This window comes from Motacilla alba, chromosome 7 (assembly GCF_015832195.1).
Source record: "Motacilla alba alba isolate MOTALB_02 chromosome 7, Motacilla_alba_V1.0_pri, whole genome shotgun sequence".
NCBI lineage: Eukaryota > Metazoa > Chordata > Aves > Passeriformes > Motacillidae > Motacilla > Motacilla alba.
The window spans coordinates 11,573,321-11,595,341 of NC_052022.1; the positions used below are offsets into that span (position 1 = coordinate 11,573,321).

General features: G+C 40.3%; 1 protein-coding gene across 40 annotated transcripts in view; it reads left to right on the forward strand.

Moving 5' to 3' along the window:
• CLASP1 (cytoplasmic linker associated protein 1) overlaps window positions 1-22,021 on the forward strand; it is a 176,195-nt gene that overhangs the window by 82,610 nt on the left and 71,564 nt on the right. For 26 of the 40 annotated variants that reach the window (XM_038143229.1, XM_038143228.1, XM_038143230.1 and 23 more), the window contains 12 exons: window positions 3,133-3,285; window positions 4,249-4,322; window positions 4,986-5,078; window positions 6,394-6,539; window positions 7,277-7,412; window positions 8,131-8,201; window positions 9,160-9,219; window positions 9,935-10,012; window positions 11,834-12,001; window positions 12,798-12,847; window positions 14,003-14,173; window positions 15,789-15,812. In XM_038143229.1, the coding sequence (XP_037999157.1) occupies window positions 3,133-3,285; window positions 4,249-4,322; window positions 4,986-5,078; window positions 6,394-6,539; window positions 7,277-7,412; window positions 8,131-8,201; window positions 9,160-9,219; window positions 9,935-10,012; window positions 11,834-12,001; window positions 12,798-12,847; window positions 14,003-14,173; window positions 15,789-15,812 (1,224 nt within the window). The remainder of the gene's footprint in view (window positions 1-3,132; window positions 3,286-4,248; window positions 4,323-4,985; window positions 5,079-6,393; window positions 6,540-7,276; window positions 7,413-8,130; window positions 8,202-9,159; window positions 9,220-9,934; window positions 10,013-11,833; window positions 12,002-12,797; window positions 12,848-14,002; window positions 14,174-15,788; window positions 15,813-22,021) is intronic. The other 14 variants (XM_038143233.1, XM_038143238.1, XM_038143254.1 and 11 more) reach the window with 4 other exon arrangements.

The window sequence follows — 22,021 nt, forward strand, 5'->3', positions numbered from 1 at the left end:
GTTATTTAATGTTAGAGTGGGGCACTGATTCCGCTTCAGTGCACCTCAGCTGGTGTCCTGAGAGTTACACCCATGCTGAATTTGCCATTTGCTGATATGCTGAAAAATATGAACCCAGTTCAAATGATTATTATGAGCAGGAATCAATGGGTGGCAAAGAAAAAAGGGGGTTTTGTAATAATAATGTACAGTATCTTGGTTTTCTGTTCTTTTCTGCACTCCCGTGTCCAGGTTCCTTTCTGTTCTTTGTTTCTCTTTCTGTTCTGCACACGTGCTGCTGGCAGACTTGATGTGCAGTTCCGAATGTGTTGCTGTCATTCTGCACTGCTCAGATGAGAAAATGCTGTTGGGTTACTGAAGGGGTATTATGGTTTGATAAATATGTAATGCTTAGTTTGCAGGCTTAATGAGCAGGAAGATGCGATTGTAATCCAGTCATCCCCAGAACTGTGGGTGGGCTGGTTTGATTTTTGGAGCGTTGCTTTTTTTGCTAATGCTCAGAAAAGCCTGTTTTAGAAAGAAATGATCATTTATTTAGTTGCTAAAATGTTACAGGAGTGCAATGCTTTTAATATCTGGATTTTTTTAGTTTTGATTTATTATGTGAAATAGGAAACCACACCCTCTTCTCCCTTCAGCGGGCTGAGGCTTTAAAAATGCATACAGAAGAGGAAGTGAGTTAACTAAGGCTGCATCTAGGTAACCTGAAATGCAGCTGATGGAGAATTTTATTACTTGATGAAACAGGCTATGAACTAGTAAAAGTACCTTCTGTTTCGAATATGACTGATTTTCTCTTGGCTGTTAATACATATATGTCAAATAATAGTTTGCTAAATATTTATATAGGAGCTTTTGAAATGATTGCACCTGGAACAAGTTTTGCTTAGAAGTTTTTGGATTGAATGGCTGTCCAAGTCTTTCTGAATCACTTAAACCTTGTCCTAGAGGCTTCAGAGATTACACACTTTAAAGACTATTTTGATCTGCCCTGACCTTGGTGCAACTCACACCAAGTAGTGTTTTTGAAATAATTCCTGTTTGAACTAGACTGTGTCTTTTGGGGGAAAAAAAATCAGTTTTGCTGTTTTAAGAACTGTCTGTGGTAGAATTCAGTGGGTGATGCACCTCCTAACCTCACTGAGGCTCAGCCCTGTGATTATTGCAAAAAATGGAGGGGGGAGCAGGGGGGAAGAGAGGAAAAAAAAGGCAACTCAGAATTTAATCTGTTTTTAACCTCTAGCCAGTTGCCTTGTAATATATTTTTCTATTAGGTGAGAAACAATATTAATAAATCACATTGGAAAACTCTGTTAATAAATCTTCAGTAGCTGTGTTAACAGAATATAATCAAGCAACTTATTAGGAATCTGGCTAGACTAAACAATCTCTTGCAGAGAATTTTCATTTAATTGAATTAAAAACATATTTTCTAATCCTTTAATCATTCTCATGATTGTTCCCTGAGCTCTTTTCAAATTAGTTTTGAATTACATATGTCAGAACAAGACTGGTGTCAGTCGGGAGATAGCGCGGTCTCCATGGCTGCCTTCAGGCACCGTGTTAAAGAGACAGCCCACATCCTAATTGTGGTTTATATTCTCTTCAGCTGTGTGACCTGAAATTTATCTAAGTAAAAGTTCTTCTGTTCACTTTTGCCTTGTTTGCTTTTTCCTGAACAACAGTACCAGTTATTATTTTATCCCTTTCCTTTAGAGTTGCTTTTTTCCTCTAGCCCTTTCCCATATTTCAAGACATTCTTAAACATCAAAATGAAGAGATGTCCTTGTCCACCTTTTTTCACTTTTTGGATGCTTTTGTGTACCTGCTGTGTCAGTACTGAGTTGTGGTTGGGTTATGGCTTCGTGTGCACTGCTGCATATCAAAAATGGGGTGTGTAGGTTTTTGGATGATCTGTGATAGTTCTTCTGTGTCCAGCTGCTAATAAGCCAGTGGCACTTAGGGCAGAGAAGACTGAAGGTGGTTGAGCTGAGAACAAAACAGGCTTTTCTTCCTGTTCTTTTGCCTCCTCAAGAATATGCCTATACTGTTATCAAGTTACTTTTTTACTTTCAGAAAGCTCAGCCTGTATTAAATTTCACTCATTAGTGTCTCACTAGGAGCCTGTATTTGTTACTAGATGCTCCCAGATGCTTTCCTGAGCAGGGATGGATTAAAGCACCTGCTTGACTTTTTGCCAAGCGAAAATTGTGAAGGAAATGTTCCTCATCTGGTGGAGAGTGAGTGTGTGCCTTGGGCTGCTGGAGAGGGACAGGCATGAGGCTGATCTCAGATCTTGAATGAAGTGTTCCTGTGGAGAAGCTGAGTGATGGGGGCTGAGCTGGCTTTCTGGCCTCAATAATTACGTGTTCCATCTGTATCAGCTGCCCAACTGCTTTGTCACCTTTCAACCTAAGGCTGTTTTTTCAAGTGAATTAGCTAATCTGTGTAAAACTGCAACATAAGCAGTCCTTTGGAATTGAAGTAACCTTGACTGAGAATCAAAGTGGCTGTAATTAATTTTTAGTTAATTTATGTTCACATTTGGTGGTAGAGGCTGAAGTTGGATGTACACAGAAGGTTCTGTAAGGTTTAATGCACCTTATAATTATGTTTTTATGAATTTGAGAAAACTTTTTGTATTTCCTTGTAAGGAATCTCTGGTGTTAATTTAAAGAGTTAAAGAGGATTTGTAGCTCCAGATGGGTCTGTGATTTATGGTCTGTGGTTCATCAACAACATGGGTGTTGCCATGTGAACTTTCCTGGGTGACTGTTTATCCTTGGTCTGGTGCAGGCAGTTGCTGCTGGATCTTGGATTTGCTTGTGGTCTTAGTTTCGACTGTCAACACCCCAAGTATTATCTGGGGCTTGCATCTTTCTGCTGCAGATTTGAAGTTCATTCTTTTCATCTGAATGCATTCATTGTAAGGGTTTATAACACAGTGGCTGCAATAGTGAAGGATTGGGTTCAGTGAGCTGGTGGTATTCCATGACTAACTGGATTTTAGCATGAGATGGGAGCTGGCAGAGCAGGCTGGAAAATGTAGCATGTTTGCCGTAACACAGGCATGTTCCTGGGGACACCCCTTTGCTTCATTGGTCTTACAGCTGAGTGTGGGTTTTTTGGCAGATAAAATTTTTGATGATGAAGACTCCGTGGATGGGAACAGACCTTCCTCAGCCAGCTCCTCGACATCTTCAAAGGCCCCTGCAAACTCACGCAGAGTTGGGATGGGCACTACCCGCAGACTTGGCTCTGCAGCCCTGGGCTCCAAGTCTTCAAGTAAGCCAATAGCCTGTATAAATTGATGTGCCTGTGGAGGTTTTACAGTGTTCATATTGAGCTTCTTGCAAGCACTTCCAGACTGGCCCCCAGAATCCAGTAACAAATTTTCCCCTATGCAGTCACTATGTGTGTGTTCTCTGCATGCCACGACCAGAGTCTGGTAGGATGAATCTCCAAGCAATCCCCACATCCCCATAATTTATTTTGCATTTTGTGAGAGGTTGCACCTGCATAGTTGTGCACTGAGGGCTATGAGTAAATCAGTTGGTGCTCCAGTGTGTAGATTTTTGCCTTTGTAGTTCCAACTCTATCTGAACTGAGGCTGCTTAAAACTACACAAGCTGTATAGCCACACTTCAGCCCTTGCAGTCTAAACCTGACACACTGGCTTTTTTTTTAAGACCTTTGGGCATTTCTGGTAATGAAGGTGCAAAAAGAATACTGATCAGTCATTCTGAATGTCAGCACTAACTCTACGTGTAGCTCTAATTCTATATGAGTCCTAGGGAAAGGGAGAAAGTTCCCTGTATCAGGCAGTCTCTAATCTGATTAGTATTCCAGAGACTGTTTATCTTCCTTATCGTTCGTCTGTTTGTGCACCTGTCAGATCTCCACCTTCATCTATTATAGATGGGATTAAATCCTTTAAAATAAAGTCTTCCATATAATTAAAGTAAGTATTCCCTTTCATCTTTCAGACTGTGTCCCCTAACTGTTAAAAGACTACTGTAATGACTTCCCTAATGTGCCCTGTGTGCCTGTGAGTTGAAGGATTCCATGAGTGTCTCGCCAGTGCCTGGCATTGAATTTCCCTGCCTCTGCTTTCATTACATCTGCAGCACTCCCAGGCTGCAAGGGTAGTGAACTTTCTCCTGATTAAGTGCCTTGATAGCTGGTGGTTTCTTAATTGATTCTGTTGTTGATAACAAGATTGAAAAGGCTTTTTCATTTGTGTGTCAGCAGCCAAAGAGGGAGCAGGTGCTGTGGATGAAGAAGACTTCATTAAGGCATTTGAAGATGTCCCAACAGTTCAGGTAAGTACAGTTACCTGTTAAACCACGTTGTACTAAAAAGCAGAAGGTGGATATAGGATCTCATGCTTATCACTGGCAGATTGTGCTTCATTGTGATGTTGGCAAATCTTTAAGGGGGAAGCGGGTTAGAAGTTGAAGGGAGGCAAGTTTTAAATGGTGGGGTGTGCTAGTAGTTTATGTGAAACCCTCTGGGCACTGAAAGCAGTAAAGGTGACTTGTGTCTCAGGGATCACTGCTGTTGTGAGTGTGACAACTGGGCTATGCACATTTCCTGATTTAACTGGATAGCTGAGATGCATCACGTATCCCCTCTCCTTCACTGGAGCTTTATATTTGGGAGAGCTGAACAGCACATGTGTCCACTCACGATCTTCTGTCGGTTTTGACTAATATAGCCACTAATAGCTGCAGGAATGCTGCTGAACTAAAACTATGGTAAAATAATGCAACGTGATCCTTTAATCATCTTGTGATAATTTCTAAAATTTTGGTTGCAGGCAGTGGGTGTAAATTCTGTGCATTGTGCAAAGCCAGTTGTGTCCAAGACTAGCACATGATGTTTAAGCATTGAGGTGCAAAGGATATAAGAATGTAGTTGGGAAGTGATCTGATTTTAAGGAGTAAATCCTGCATTACAGTGCTACTCTGTATTTCAATCTGTAGATTTATTCCAGCCGGGATCTTGAGGAATCCATAAACAAGATCAGAGAGATCCTATCAGATGATAAACATGACTGGGAACAGAGAGTTTCTGCGGTAAGTAGTGAATTTAGATAGCATCTCTATTAATAGAAGCTTTTTCTACACTGAGCTTGATCCCACTAAGGGTGCTGAGAAAACCTCAGACTAAGGCTGGAATGTAGTTTTAGTGGTGAGCACCTGTTATGTTCCCCCAAACTTGAGAGAAACGTTTCCTTGTGAGACTGAGTTTAAGCCACATTTGTGAGGGAAATTGCTATTTGGTATACTAGACTCTGTTGAGACAGCATCAGGTAGAGCTGGAAGTTGTGCAGCAAATCCAGGTTCAAAGCTAGAAATTTGCTGGCAGGTGCTAAAATCAAAATGCCAAGTCTTAGTCAGAATATCTTAAAACTTACATGATAAGGCAGAAAATTACTTTGCTTACAGAGAACTTATTTATACTTCTGCAAAAGGGAGGTGTAAAATAATTCAGGATAGGTCTTGAATAAATAAATATGACTGTGGGAAGTGTGGAAGTGGAAAATGGGATGTTATATGCATGTCAAGACTACTAACTGAGGTGAGCTGTGTTTTCATGATACAAATAGATGCACAGTCTTGTCTACACAGTAGACTTTCATCACTGGTGTAGCAGCTTTGCCATGTCTGTCAAACCCTGTGTTACAGATTTGAGTGGCAGACTGGGCTGATTCAGCTTCCTTCTGTTTAGTTTTATTTCTGTACTGAGTATCAGGGAGGTGAACTTGAGCCCATGTGCAAAAGCCCTGGTGCATGGGAGGGCCTGTGAAGGTGTCAGAGGGTTGTCTGTAGGATGAGATGGTGGTCCCTGTAATATTAATAGGAAATTTCCCATTTTGATGGGCTCAAGGTTCCACTTCTGCTAGAGCCAGATAACTGTTTTGATGAAGTCAGTGGCCACATTCTGGGTATAAGTCATTATTGCCCAGGCCTGAGTGTGAGCCATGCCCTTTAAGTCTAGGCATCTTTTTAACACAAGAGTCAGCTGTGAGATTGCCTAAACATTAGAAGCTGCTGTAAATAGGGGAACAAAGTGGAATGTTTAAGATACCTTTTAGTTTAAAGAAATATTGTTTGGTTATTAACTGTACAATTTGAGTGGCTGTATGCACCACTTCTGGATTTCTGTAAGTTAGCAAGGATGTTTAGCTTATTGTACTTCGTGTGTTAACTAACCATGGCTTGAATATAAGATAGGAAATAATAAAATTACTTGGACATCAAGAATCAACTTCCTCAATACATGTTGATGAATAATTGCACAAGAAGTCTGGAACCAGGTATTGATCTTGAACTGTCCTTTTATTTGCTGCTCATTAATAGTCACTGATGTCTTTTATACTCTTAACAGTTGAAAAAGATCCGCTCCTTACTTTTGGCTGGAGCTGCAGAATATGATAACTTCTTCCAACACTTAAGGCTTTTGGACGGAGCATTTAAATTATCTGCTAAAGACCTGCGCTCTCAAGTCGTACGAGAGGCTTGTATCACCTTGGGGTGAGTTTATTTTCCATGTGTGTTTGAAATGTGATGTGGAAGAAAAGGAATAGGCACTGGTTAAAACACAATTAGGATGCTGCTTGTGCTGCTGGTGCTACATACTTAAAGCTAGAACATGATTTGTCTGCATGTGTTTCAAACCCCATCATGTGGGCCACTAATTGTAATTCTGCCAAGCTGTGTTCCTGAGTACTAAACATTGCTGATGTGGGATGCACAGAATGAATGAGCAAGCCATGCCTTCATGCACAAGTAGGGAAGCATTAAGCAATAAAGCTGGAAATGTTTGTTTTCTTCTGGTTTGGATTGAGCTAGATTTTATTTCTCATGGCCTGTCCTTTGTGAAGTACTTAAAGAAAAAGTGTGCTTCAGTGTTTATGATTTTTTTTCTTTAAAATAGGGACTTTCAGAGAAGTTGTAATATAAACTAACAAAAAATATTCCATCACCTTGATCCCATTTGTTTGATAAATAAATTTTTTGCTGTGCTAGTTACATTATTTTATGCTGACCTTACTGTTCCTCAGGGTTCAGATGAATATAGGACACAAGTTTGGAATGAAAGGAAAGGAACTGTTTTTTGAAACATGGTGTTATCTGTCCTTTGGAGTTGGAGAGGAGATGACAGTTGCAAAGATTGAGATGTCAGATGTGCTTATGTCACATGTTCTGTACAAGTCTGACTCGCTTTATCTTCAACTCACTTACCACCATGACTTCATTCTGTTTTTCAGACATTTGTCATCAGTTCTGGGAAACAAGTTTGACCATGGGGCAGAAGCCATCATGCCAACAATTTTTAATCTAATTCCAAATAGTGCCAAAGTCATGGCCACTTCTGGTGTTGTAGCAGTTAGATTAATCATTCGAGTAAGTATACATCAAAAGAGTTATAATTTCTGAATACTGCAGTGTTTCTGATGAAATATGAATGCTGCTGCAATAAAAATAAGATTAATGCCTAATCTACTTTTCTGATAGTGCTGGGCTTGGCTGTCTCAGATGTTCTGCAGCCTTGTGCAGATGATGCTTGTTAAGCTCTGCTAAAATAGTAAAGGAAATGTTTCTTTTTGCAGGGCAAGATATTTTCATCTCTCTAAGAGCTGAGCAAACATTTTTCTTTGAAAGGGTTTTAGACCAGTCTTGCAGCACAGACTCATCCTCTTAATTATGCTCTAAAATACCTCACAGACAGTCCATGTTTCTCAAAACTGTTAGTTCACAGTGGTGACTTCTGCTTAGTGATTCATTGGGTGAGCTGTAGGTTGCCTAAAGTCTCTAAAATTGTCACCATTAGCAGTTCAGCTCCTCCTGCAGTGACTTCAGCTACTTGATTCACTAGAAAGTGTCATTATAGAAGAAAATCAAGTATTTGTTAAAGGTATTTTAGCTGATAAATTGTAAAATAATTTTATATTAAAAATCTGCCTATATCTGTTAGTGTTCCTTTATCTAGCAGTTCTGTTTTTAAGTATTGAGCAACAATAAGGATCTGAGTACTGAGCTCAGGTGGCCAAAGGAGATGGTCTTTCATTCTATGGAATTGTTGTGTAAATATTTCTTCCTGATCTTGTTTTTTTACTTCCAGCACACGCACATCCCTCGGTTAATACCCATCATAACCAGTAATTGTACCTCCAAGTCTGTTGCAGTTAGAAGGTGAGAACTTAGTTTGCATTTACTGGTGTACTTGTAAATAGATGCTTTCTGAAAATGTGAATGTATTTATTGTTATTTTTGAAAGGCTTGAAAACACACTCACTTAATATAACATGAATCTCATTCTTCTCCGTGATTTGAGTTCAAATTCAAAGTCAGCTATCCTGCATAGGCTGTGTCACTGCAGAGAGGAAAAGGCATTTTCTCACAAGGAGAAATGTTTTTTAAACTAATTGTTGCCCTTACATGTTGTTATAACAGCATATTATTTTGGCATTTTTACAGACACGTCCCTATTCCCCACTGCTGGCTGTTACAGTGACTTGTTGTCTTTGAGCCAGTAAATCAGTCTTACATGAAGGCATCATCTGGAAGGGAAGTTGGACTGAATGGTCTAATGATCCTTTCTGCCCTTGGAATCTACGTGCTTCAGTCCACTACCTCTCTGGGAGACTCTTGTCTCCTGCATGTGCTTTGACTGGCTCTCCTTGAGTTAGGCAAAAGGAAGGGCTTTGTGGTTGCTGCATTTGTGACAAACCTTGAACACATTTCAGCACGCTTGTGCCTCAAGATTCGTGAAGTGAGGCAGGGAGATTAAAGTTGGAAAGGTCTGTCCCCAGATGAGGCTAGCTGTGAGGTTTCTGTGTGAAGCCTGGACTAACAGGTATAGAGTATCAGTGTCAATCTGCTGGGCATGTATCTTGTTTGATGAAAAACAAAGCTTCCAGGATTGTTTTATGTTCTCTATAGCAAGCTGCCTCCAATTAATACTTCTGACTGTTTATTAATGGTTTTTTTAGAGCTGTTGATATTTTTATTGAGGTCAGCACTGAATTTTGATGTCCCAAAACGCTTCCTAAGCAAACATGGCTGTTGTTCACAGTCAGGTATGGCAAAGCCAGTGTGCCCCAATTAACTTAAACTCAACATTTATTCTCTTTCTTCTCTCTCCTCTCAGGCGCTGCTTTGAATTTTTAGACTTGCTGTTGCAGGAGTGGCAAACACACTCCTTAGAAAGGTAAGTTCTGAATGGAAGTGGGTTTGTTCTCTCCTGCTTATCTGGAGAGAAGGAGATAATTTCCTGGGTCATTTAGAAAGGATCATTTAGGAAAGAAGATCATATTAGGTAGCTGTAGTAGAGATGTTTTTGCCACCAAAAGAAGCACGTATGCACATACACTGTTTATTCTGTAGTTCTGTCAGAGTTTGGTGAGTATGTCTCCTATGCCAGCCTTGGATAACCTGGCTGAGCAAATCCCTGAACTCAGTAACTTTTGTTTAATTTTTTTTTTTCCTTTTGCACCCTGAAGTGAGATGATGAGGTGAAGTCTGCTGCATGTCTCATTAGGACCTTCTGAGACTTCTACATTACTTTAAACTAGTGACCAGTTGAAGTAATGGTGCAAGGAGAGACTTGGACACAATTCCTCTAGCCCTAGACTGCACAAGGCTGTTTAGGGCTTAGGAGACTGTTCCAGAATCCAGGCAGTTTGGATAGCTAACTAAAGGTCTATGAGGGATGCTGCTTGCTGTTTCCTAGACAGCAGTGTGGATGAAATAAAACTGACTTGTAAGAATAAATAAATAAAGGGCACAAAAGATCCTTGATGGAAATGAAAGGATGTGGTGAACTGTTAGTTCTCAGAAACCAAGGCAAAATCAAATTAGTAATTTTTTTATAAGTGTGGCACATCTTTCTGAACTTCTGGATAATATTTTCTTTCTTATTTCAGACACATATCAGTGTTGGCTGAAACAATAAAGAAGGGAATTCATGATGCAGACTCTGAAGCCAGGATAGAGGCAAGAAAGTAAGTGGAAGCTGTTGTTGGTGTCTCTTCTTCCTCCCCTTCTTTGCCCCTGTTTTGTGAGTCAGTGATACTGCATGGTTGAGACAAGAATCCAGTCAAGATAGATTCTCCTGACTTCCCAGTTGGTGGAAAAAGAGAGACTGAGGAGTGACCATTCTGTACAGTTCTCTGAGGAGGGGAAACAGAGAGGGAGGTGCTGATGCTTTCTTCCTGTGATCTGATGATAGACAGGTGGGAATGCTTTGAAACTCTGACAGGGGAAGTTCTGGCTGCACATCAGGAAACATTTCTCTGCCAAGAGAGGGGAAAACAGGGTTCCTACAGAAACCTGTTTCAGGGGCACTTGGACAATGTCCCTAACAACAGACTTGAACTTTTGGTCAGCTCTGAATTGGTCAGGCAGCTGGTCTAGATGTCTCTTATACGTCCCATCCCACTGAAGTAGCCTATTCTATTGTTATTTGCTACTCTTGAAATCAAAGCCCTTGTGCTAGTGCACTGCTAAATGAGATCCTAAATTAAGGTAGTATTTTGTGACAGTGAAGATAAATTTTTGTGTATGTCTATAGGAAATTTTAATATTTGCAATTAATTTTATTCTTTTGAAAATCTTACGCATTTCCATTAATATGATCATACTTACAGTAGTATGCTGTGTACCAGGATCCTGCTTTTCTGAACAGAGCACTACAGGAACCTTTTTCTGCAGAAAGAGGATAGTGTAAAACATAAAAACAATGAATAATAAAGTTTATTAATCTAAATGCTGTGTTTTAAGCAGTGGTGTTTCACAGTAGGATGCTTAAATCCTTTTGAAAGGCAGCATGTCCATCACTGAAAATTACAGTAGTCACTGAGACTTCACAGCAGGTGACTAGTTAAGCTGAATAGACAGCAAGGAGAATGGCATGGGACTTCAGAGAGCATGCTTAATTCTCTCTTCCCATGTTTATTCAATAGTAGTGTGGCTGATTGTGAGACAGAAATTTGTTTTCTTCTTGTGATGTGAGAGTGCATGTGGCTTCTCTGAGGACTGGCTGTCACACACAAACAATTTTTGATTCATTTGAGCTAATGATCTTACTCTTGAACTGCCCATTAGTTGCCCCTTGAAAAGTACTGAGAGTCTTCATCTCCTTTGTGCCTCAAGAGTGAATGGTGTTTAGCCATCAGCCAGGAGGTTTGGATCATAGAGGAATTCTTCCCTCATCTTAAAGTGCTCTTTTATTTTCATCATGGCACTGATTTGAAGTGCACGTGAGCATCTCTTTCATTTTTCTTGTTGGTTTGTTGTTTTTTGTTTTTTTTCTCAAAAAGACAGGCAGCAGCCTCAGCTCAGTACAGAGACGTGTCTCTGCAGCATTCTTGGAGACCTGTTGGTTACACTTAAGGAAGAAAACAGCAGCTGGTACTTTCCTGAATCAGGCCCATTCATGTGTGTTCTGCCTTTGGCATGGTTGTGAAGCAGCTACTGCATACCCTGTCCCAAACTAGTGTCAGTCTGGTGGCCCTGCAGTCTCCCATGTGCAGGAGACAGCTGGAGGGATGAGGGCTTCTTCCCTAATGCAGCTTTGTTGGCTACTCCTGGTTTTACAGCAAATGCACCAAATGGTTCTTTTATTTGGTTTGTCTTTTGGGCAGCTGTTTGAGCAACACAATGGTTGAAAAAGCTGTTTGTCTTAGATGTGTCAGGGCAGTAGGTGCTTGCAAATGGCTGGGCATTAGCCCCACTGATGGGTATAGTGACAAGGACTCACTTTTGTGACACAGACCCCTAAAGTGTGCCAAGGGTGTGTTCACAGTGCTGTGTCTCATTTCCAGGTGCTACTGGGGTTTCCACAGTCACTTCAGCCGAGAGGCAGAGCATTTGTACCACACCTTGGAGTCTTCCTACCAGAAGGCCCTGCAGTCCCATCTGAAGAACTCTGACAGCATCGTGTCCCTGCCACAGTCGGATCGCTCCTCCTCCAGCTCCCAGGAGAGTCTCAAGTAAGGCTTTCTGTGTCACTGCCTCTCCATTTGAACTGCTGACAGACAGCTCCATTAAACTGAAGGGAGCCATCACATTGCTTTGTCTCATCTGGTCATTATTTGGACTCTACACTTGGTTACTCAAAAATAGATTTGTTTATTTATTTGTTTGTTTATTTTTTACCTAGCACTATACTGTTGTATGAACAGCAAAACCCTGTGCTGGCTTTAAAATATAATCATTATCTTGACTCCATAAATAATTTTCTAGGAAGCTATTTGTGCTCAGCAGATACTGCTAGTTACTCCTTTCAGGTGCTTAAAACAGTGCTTAGATTGAAGTTCTGCCTTTAGCAATAATCCTAGAGGTTTAAATCTGTCTCTTTCCAGATAAAAGAAAAGAAATTACTAAATTAAACTTGAGTTGTAACTGCAGAGTCAATATGTAACTCTTATGTTGAATGTATGTATTTTATCTACTCTCAAATATACTGTCAACTTAGATTTCAAATGTGTGGATTTAAGTGTAAGACCTGTATGAAAAATATCTATAACTTACTGGTGTAACTTTTTATATCTACAAAAAGTGTTCTTAAAAATGTCTTTTTGCACAAATAATATGAGTGCTAATTTCTTAATGCTTTTATAAATAATTTAATGGTGGTGCTGTATTCTTAAACAACAAGCTTTGGTGGTTTATTCCTGCTTATAAATAATTTCCTATTAACTTAATTGTGTACTAAGGGAACAGAATACTGCTCTTGATGATTGAAATATAAGTTTTGTTTTAATAAGTGTTTGTATTAACTTCCAGCCGTCCACTGTCTGCCAAAAGAAGTCCTACTGGAAGTACAACATCAAGAGGTGAGAACAGGAGCTGAAAAATGTCCTCAGGTGTTGCTGAGGAGTGTGACATTGTGATACATAAAAACCAGCTTTGATCACTGTTTACTGCTCCCTAAAACAGCAGCTCAGAATGTCGAAATTTTAATTACTTTTGGATTTTACACCATATTCTGTGCATCAGCTGCTGATAAAATAATGCTTTTAAAAGAAGTTAGTAAATCAATAATTTCTTACCCCTGAAGGGGAGCCTAAAAAGTCATGAAAACTGTAGCCAAGGTATGCTTTGTAATAGCTTGAATAAATTGCTGCTGATGCTAAGACATGCACCTACATAGTCTGATAGTGCCTTCAGTTTTACAATTTTTGTTATTTATTCTCTGTGGTATCAGCACTTACTGGAGGTGTCTGCACACAAGTCCTACAGTGTTAATTTCCATCTCATTGCTAATATGTTTTTCTTGTCAGATGGAATATTTAGGTACAGCTTTTCTGTCCTAAGTAAATGCATACAATAATCTAAATAATACATTTTAATACAGAATATAATTGACAAAACTTTGTTGGTAAGAGATAAGTTGCCTTTTACACCTGACCAAGGTTGGGTTCTGGCTGGTTTGTCTGTAACTACTGAGACCTTTGATTCAAGGAGATGTTGTTGTGTAACCTACTTGACTGTGCACACAAATGCATGTTTGCTTGCAGCTGAGTAGTCAAGCTTCATGCTTAAGAGGGTGAGCATCAACAAGTGATGGGAACAACGATCCTCATGAGAAGATGAGGTGTTGGGAAGGAAGTTATTAGAACCTGGACTGAAGGACCTGCAGGTCTGTTTTGGCCAGCAACTCTCACGTGCCAGTGATGTGGTTGAACTTTCCCATCTAGACTCCATTAGAAATTTCTTTTTACTGGCCTGACAGCCTTTTTATCTTATCATTTAAGCTTTTACAACTTGATAAAGTTCTTAGAAGCAGTGTCAGGGCAGCATTGATTAAATATCTTTGCAGGCAATGTGGGGAAGCCCACATTGCCCTGATAAAGCATTCTTAGTTGAGGTATTTCAGTGCCAGCAGGGAGTGTTAAAAATAGTACTTTAAACTGCTTGTCAGGCTCTTTGAAGCACACAGCTCAAAAAATTAATCTTCTTTATTCTGGATCTCCCACTCCCATCTGCAGCATCTACAGTAAGTACAAAATCTGTGTCAACACCAGGATCTCTGCAGCGATCCCGCAGTGACGTCGATGTGAATGCAGCAGCTAGTGCCAAGTCAAAAGTGACGTCTTCTGGAGCATCCACCCCCTTCAGTTCTGCTGCAGCCTTGCCCCCAGGGTCATACGCATCACTAGGTAAATCTACGCGTTCTACAATTGCAGTTAGCTTCCTTTAGTGCCTCGCAGTTTTATTGGAATAATAAACTCTGACTAGAAGAACGTACCTCTGAGATAGTTACCAGCTCTCCAGGATCAGTGTGTGATCTCTTGCCCTTTGGGATTAAGGAAAAAAAAAATACAACTGAACTGACTTGAAGCAACAGTTTTGAATTGTGTAATAATCTGCGTCTCACAGATTGAGGACAATGCTACTCAGTTCCTTTTGACATGTTCTCCTGTCTCTTTTCCTTCTTTTCCTTCCCTCCTTTCCTGAAACTGCTTTTCCATTGTTTTATGCTTTGATTACTACATCTTAGCTGAATTTGCTTCCTTTCTGTTTCACAAAGGAGAAAGATGGAGAAGCAGAGAGGAGGTTGGCTTTGCCATGTCATCAGACAGGATATAAGTATCTGTTCCTTATGCTGGCTCTTTGGATTATAGCCGCATGTCACATTATTCCATAGAGCATTGTGTATCGCCTTCAGGTGTCTCAGGGTTTCTTAAAATAAACTTTGCATTGGATCTTTCTCTCCTGGAATTGCCATCAAAGGAGTCACAGAGGAGGAAATGCAAGGCAGTGATTGACACTGTATTTGCTGAGCTTCATCTCGGTTTGAGCAGAGCTGATCATCTGAGCTCATTTCTCGTTCTGCTGGTTTCACACTAATCTAATCTCAGATTTGTCATCCATCTACCTTTACAACAGGGAAGAAACTCAGGGGTCTGTGCTCTTGATTTAAGCTGTGTACTTTATCTTCACTGAGAAGGGTTGAGGAGTTTCTTCTTTTAATGTAAGGCATTTGCTCTTTAACCTGTTAAAAAGTAAGTGGTGAATTATATAGGGATGGTTTTTATGGATTCAGTTTTGAGACAGGTTGACAGATTTCTTTCATATCTGGAGTGTTTTACCTTGGCTTAGATGTGTTGGTTGTATTTAGTTCAGAAGTTGAATTCTTATTCTGATTTAAATTGCTCTTACTTGGTTCAAGATGCAGATACATTGCAGTGGAAGTGTAATTACAGAATGTGAAATTGATCATATGATGGTGGGCTTAAAGATGCAGCCACTTTTGAGTTGTGCTGCACTCTGGCTTCAGTGGCTAAACTGACTTCAAACAGTCTTATGTCATGAGGAAGAATGAAGAGGGAGGAAATATCTGCTTAGAGCTGACTTGGTCCTTGAAGCTTAGAGACTGAATCCAGTGTCAGTCTTGTTCTTAACCAGGCTCTAGGAGAAAAGTAGCAAATTCACTCTTAAGTGATGCAAACATGGCTGCTCCTGAAGGATCCTGCTTCTTTTTTAGCTAGTCTGGACATTTATCACCTGCACATCCCCATGAGAGAAATGGTGAGGCAAACAATGAAAATGGAGTTGTGCAAAGGTTGGTTATTGCAGGAGGGAAAACCTGCAAGTGTTTTCTTCTGATACATCAAGGTTTGATCTGCTGCTTGGTCCAACTTTTTTTATTTCTTTAATTGTATTAATTTTTTTTTGTATATTTATTTAGCTAATATATAGTGCCCACTTCTGTTGATGTTACTGATTTTTCCCTATTAACCCTGTCCTTACTTTTCTTTAATTTGCCTAAAGATGGTACTACCAGTAAAACTGAGGGTAAGCAGTCTCTGTGTAACTGAGGTGTGTCCACAGTCGTACTACCCTCCCTGGTCTCTGTTCTCAAAGTGTTACCTGGTTCTCATCCATGTTCACTGGTGACCTGCATGAAGTGTTGCATGGTTGTCCTGCTCATTTTGATGCCATGGGGTATTCTTCACTTTCTCTTTGAGCTCCTCCCTGCTAAAAACCATCAGTCTGCTTTTATGACTCTGGTCACTAAGTTGTTATGTGGGTTTTTTCTCTATTTAAAGCACTGCTTTTGGTTGAAGGTGACCTGTGTACAGACTAAAAAAAAACCCAACAAAAACCAAAAAAACTCCCAAACAACATAAGGCTTGTGATTTCTTTTCTCCTTGATGTGTAAAGGTTTGCTGTGTTTTTCCATCCAAAGCTCAGGTCACGACTGCCAAATGCTTTTGGGAAGAGACTGGGCAGTGAGAGAATTGAATGAGATGATCACATGGCAGAAAAATGAGGACAGTAAACAATGATCTCTAGGGAAGGAATATTTAGTCAACCTCTTTAAACCTGACCTCTCTCTTTTTGTTGCTAACTGTCTGAGTGAGATGGCTTACACCAAAGACAGTTGGAGGAAAGGCTTTTTATACTAGAACACTGAGCCTGCTAGTTTGGGAAGGATCCCAGTCTGTTTTTCTGGCTCATGGTCAAAACTTGTTCTTTATTTCTTATTTCTTCAGCAAAAAAAGATTACTGAGAAGTCACTTTTTCTGAGGTAGACAGGAGTTGGAAACAAAAATGTTTTCTACACAGAATGGAGATACCACACTCTCCAGCAAAGCCTTTTTTTCCCAGTGCAAGTCTCTTTTCAAGGGATCTATTACTGTCTTGTGGGACTGTGCTCATATCTTTGATGGCTGCTTGTATTTGGATGTGGTGGTCTGAGAAGTGCCACTGTGCTGTTGTGACATCTGTGTTATTTTCCTTACTATTAGTGACACATTGATTTGTTATTTGGAGGAGAAGGTCTGTACCATTTTTGGAAATGGTACTTAGTGTTCACTGAGAGATGAACTGACCCCTCTGCATCTTGAGCAGGAAGTATTTGTGCTTTCTACTCTGTCAGTGATAAGGAATATGAAGTTGAGCTGAGACCTGAATATTTCTAAATCATGAGTTAGATGAAAATTCCAAGTTGTTGTAATAACTGATCTTATTTCTTCTTATTTTTTTAAAGTTGTTGACACTTTTCTTTTGTCTTAATTCTTAAACCTATCTATTTTTGTCCTACGTTTGAAATGTTGAGGGTTTAATGTTTTACATGAAATACCAGCTTTCAGTCCTCTCCCTGGCTGTGATAATGTTTGCAGAGGCCTGTTACAACAGCTGTCCTGTGCAATACTTCTATTTTTAGTCTATTAAATACTCTAGTGTCATGATGCAAAAGGGTGGGGGGTTTATTTTGTTACTGTTTTCAATTCAGTTACATTAGGAGCAGATTGGATTTGGTAAAAATCTGTAATAGAAACCAGCAAGTTGCTTGGGGCAGGGAAGATTGAGATGAACTTGCAAAACTTGAGTTTGCTATCCCCTCTGTTTTAAATACCAAGTCTTATACCTTCTTTTTGCTGTAGGATTCTCTCTTTTTTGATGAGGAGGATCAGGGAGAATTAAAACTCAGTACACTATAGCCACAATACTTCAAGAATGAGTTTAATCACTGTTTGAAACTCTTCATCTTTTTCCTTTGAGGTCGTTGAGGCAAAAAACCCTTTATTCAGGATTGAGTGTGTCCTTCACTGAATAATGAAACTGAGTAAGGTCTTCTGCCAACTCTGTGATCTTGCAGATTGAGTCAGGAACTCCAGGGGGAAAAAAAACCTTTGTACTCTTGACATAAATGTAAAAATTAAGAGGGTGGGGCTAGAGAAAAACATCCTCTTGCTCTGGAAACAGAAGGAAACAGGACATAAAGCAGAAATGTCATCTACAGTTGTGCTCCTGTGGTTTGTTTTGAGTTTTTTGCCCAGGTCACCAGTAAGTAATTTAAGAGAAAATTCCTGTGTTATTTTGTGTGGTTCAGCTTGACATTAAATCTGCAGTCTGGTTCCCATCATGCTTTCTGTAGCTACATTGTAAAATTCTGCTCATTCCCCTCAGCTGGGAGCCAGCATTGTGTGGACTTGGCAGTTCCCTTCTGCTTTGCCCTTGGTTCTCCTCGTGGTTTGGAGTCAGGCAGCTCAAACAAAAGGAGCAAGACAGAGTAGGTGATGCCAGTGCAAGAATGCCAGCTAAGAGCCGAGTATCAGTCCTTTGGTTTTAAGTTGTGACATCCCAACGATTGGCAAATGCTGTAGAAATGCACCTCCTTATGGAAAGGATAGGTGAGTCTGTACCAGTGAGGTTTGTGCAGGTCTTCATGCAGTGCAGAATTCCTTGATTGCCCAGACCCTCATGTATGGGGATCTTTTGAACTGCACTTAGGGTTTTACCCACAGAAAACTCAAAAGAGATAAATTACAGTCTTGATCTTCCCAGCTAATGCTAGGAAGGTGGCACTTGTGCCATGTTTGTTATACCTGACTAAAAGAAACCTTAGAAAAGTTTCTGCTTATTTTATCATGAAACAGCTTTTAAAGTAATACTTTAAAAGGCTGCATAATGCTTTTATTAATTAGAATGGTTCAGAGCATTTGTATTACCTTTTTTTCAAAGCAAGCATGAAGTCAAACCCTTCAGACAAAGCCTTTCTCCAAAAGGGAAAGCACAAATGCTGGTTTGACCTGCGACAGGCCAGCTCAAAACAAAATCAGCAGTTTGTGGTCAGTGGCACAATTTTAAATCGTTTTTAGTATTCACCAGAAAGGCAATAAAATGGGGTTTGTTACAGTTTTCAGATAACTTAGGCTCAGGTAGACACCTTGAGTGCATTATCAAAGGCTTTGGGAGTAACACAAGTTTAAAGAAATTGCCATTCCTGTTTTCTTCTCTGCCTTAAAGTTCTCCCTTGTCCTTAAGAGTGAGGCTTGATTCAAAGTCTTGACTGACAGCGGTACCTTACACGGAATTGCTCAGGTCGTAAGTTTTTTGCTTTTCTTGCTCCATCCCTTTGCACCTGCTGAGTTGATTTGGCTTTGTTTGTTTGTGTAGGGTAAAGTTGAGTGCTCACTGAGCCCTCTGCTTTGGAGGGAGATCTCACGTAAAACCCTGAGGCAGCCCAGCCTGATGATTTCCAATAGGGATCAAGTGCCTTTCAGGGTAAATCATTGTGCAGAATCAGGTCTTTCTAATGTTGGAGAAGTGCTAAATGTGCATGGAAACCATTCTGATGGGGGTTGTAAAAAGTTCTTTAAATATTATCTATACAGCATGTTTTTAATTGATCTCTGTGTGTCTCCCATGTCCATTTGCTATTTAGCAGTGGTGCAGTTAGGGCTAGAGGCTCTTTCAGGAATGTTTTTCTCCAAGTGGGGCAAAAACCCCAGTGCTGGGTAACCTAAATGCATTAACATGATCCCTGGAGAGACCATCATTGTCCCAGTGCATCCATGTATAACTTGTGTGATTGTAGGTGTCCCTATTCACGGCATGGAATTGATCAAAGTGAGTTGTGAAGCTGTTGAATACCATTTCTAGACTATTTGAAAACCATTTTTTTCAGTGTGATATGAGACTGAGTGTCACAAAGCCTATGGCTGTTCAGTGCACTGGGGGTGGGGATGCTGCAGTATCCACCCAGAGGACTCTGCCTGCCAGGTGAAGCCTCTTGTAAAGCTCAAATGTTTTCATAGAATCTTCCTTAATTTGTTCCTTTTCTGAAAAAAACCAAAACCAAAACAACCTTTCTAGGTTTAGGCATTTGTTAGACATTTCAGGGTTGATTCTGAACCATTGTTGTAAAAACGACAGTAACTTTAAAAAGTAAAACCAAAACCTCCTAAAAATCCAGAAATGATTTCTTAACACAACACATTTATATGGAGTCTTTAAAAATCTTTTCTGTACCAACAACAGTGTGTCACATGTCAAATTTAGATCAAGGGCTTTTTTATGGAAATAGTTTCATGGTTTTTGGAAACCATGTTGGGGCAGTCTTTATCTGTTCCTTTGCTGTGTTGTTGTTGTTGTTTTTAGGATGCAGAAATACTTTTAAAAGCAGCAGAAAAATAATGGTTGTGAAATATGGATTGCTACATCTGTAGTTTGAACTAGATATGGAGACAAACCCACTTGAAAGCAAAGAAGTTTTGGGAGGGGAGGTGTTTGCTTGAATTTAAGAACAAGAAAAAGTCGAAATAGCTCACTTGATATTATATTTCCAGTCCTGCTTGAAATTAATTTTTCTGTCTGGGTTAGAATGATAGAGGTAAAGCCACACACATAGTCCTATGTGCAAATAACTCTTGGATGTGAGTGCAGATTCTTGTTTGCAAATGAAATTCCTGGGGGAATGCAGAAGCCACATTTGTGTTGTATGGATTGACTGCTATATATGCAATGTTGTACTTGGTGTAATATATATTAAAAATCCATTTGCAAGGCCAATGCAGTGTTAGTTCAAATGCTTGTCAGCATTTTTTAAAGGATGAGAAAATCTTTATCAGTGTTTGGACTCTGTTCTTACTGTGGAAGAGCAACTTCTTCTCTCACACTGTTCTCTCTGACACCCAATAGGCCTAAATCAGTGTGCAAGTGTACCAGTCCAAAAGGAAGCAGAATTTTTGTTCCTGAGCATTCATTCATTCATAAAGAAACTGCTGAAGTTGGTAGAAATCTGTCTACCTGCCCTCAGGGGTCCCAAAATTGGGCTGAGTTTTCCTCTTCCTGTCATGTTGATAATCACATGTTAATTAAGTTTGTGTTAGTTGTGTTTAATTTTTTAAGCCTCTAGAAATGGTTTCAGAAGCTAATCTCAGTTTCATTTTATGTACTATTTTAGACTTTGTATTTCTTAAGTTGGAAAAGTCACACATCTTACCCCAGTTTTCCCCTTCTTAGTCACCTGCTGATGAAGATTCAAGAAAGGGAAAAAACCCCCAACTTTCATAGATGCAGAAAAATCCAGAAAATTTTGAGCATCTTAAGTGGCCTTTGTGTAATAGGAGGAGACATCAGTCCCTTCTCACCCATTCTTGGCCCATGTACATCACTAAATGTGTCTTCCAGTACTGCCTGTTACTGTGTGCAGTGTTGAATTTCAGCTTGATTTCCCCCTAGGACTTCCTGCAGTGCCAAGGCCTCCCACTGGCCTTCTGGAGGGATGCAGATGAATTCCATTGCTGCTTCCTAAGATGGTCAGGTTTAAATTCTTGTCTTACTGTGATGCCTTCCTGGTAGAAATGAAGGGAAGCCTTGAGGCTTCTGAGAGGAGCGTGATGTCTGCCTGCCTCCTTCCCCGTGCCTGCCTTGGAGCCTGTGTTGGGCTTTGGGTCCATCTCATTAACAAGTGACAGAGTGGCTCTGCTCACCTGTGTGGAGCTGTGCCAAACTTGCCTGGGGTGAGATCTGGCTGGCAGAGAGCTCTAGAGCTTGCCTCTGGCAGTGCATCACCTTGACCCTTTGTAAGGGGCGAGAATGCCCTAGAGCAGAGGAATCTGCAGCCTTGCTTGTGGTAAAGAAGACCTCAGCAGCCAGTTCTGTGACTGTTGGACCCACATGGATGTGCTCAGAGCTTGTTCACTTGAGCCAGTGGTTAAAAAGTTTTGTTTGTGTTTTCCCAGTTTTCTGCTGATGATTCCTTCCGTGTCTTGTCTGTAAACAATTGTTTGAATGTACTTACCTGTACTTTGCCTACTGAGCTGTTTTAAAACTAAGTGCTGGTGGAGAGGTTTGAAGCAGAGCTGGCTTGTAGGCTTTTTCCCTTGCAAACAAATTTGCCCTTTCTTTTCAAAGTTAGGCATCTCCTTGTCACTTTGGGTCTAGCAGAAGCTTTCAGACCATGTTATGAATATTTTGAGAGCTCAGAGAAGGAACACAGCTCCCAATCGCTCTGTCTGGGCTGCTTGCCATTGTCGTGTCCTGCATGTGTGCCTTATGTGAAGTGGGTTTTTCTGGGTGGGAAGTCTGTGTGTTTCCCTGTTCACATATCTCTGTGTGCTTATGGTGGAGACAGAGGGCAGTGGATAAGTATCTGTAACCAGTGGGTGCAGTTGTTTAGACTTCTCTTACCTGTTGTGGGTTTTTTCCTTTCATGATTGTGCCTGAAGCTGGAAGTCATCCTCTGGATGCAGGATAGCACTGGCAGAGTC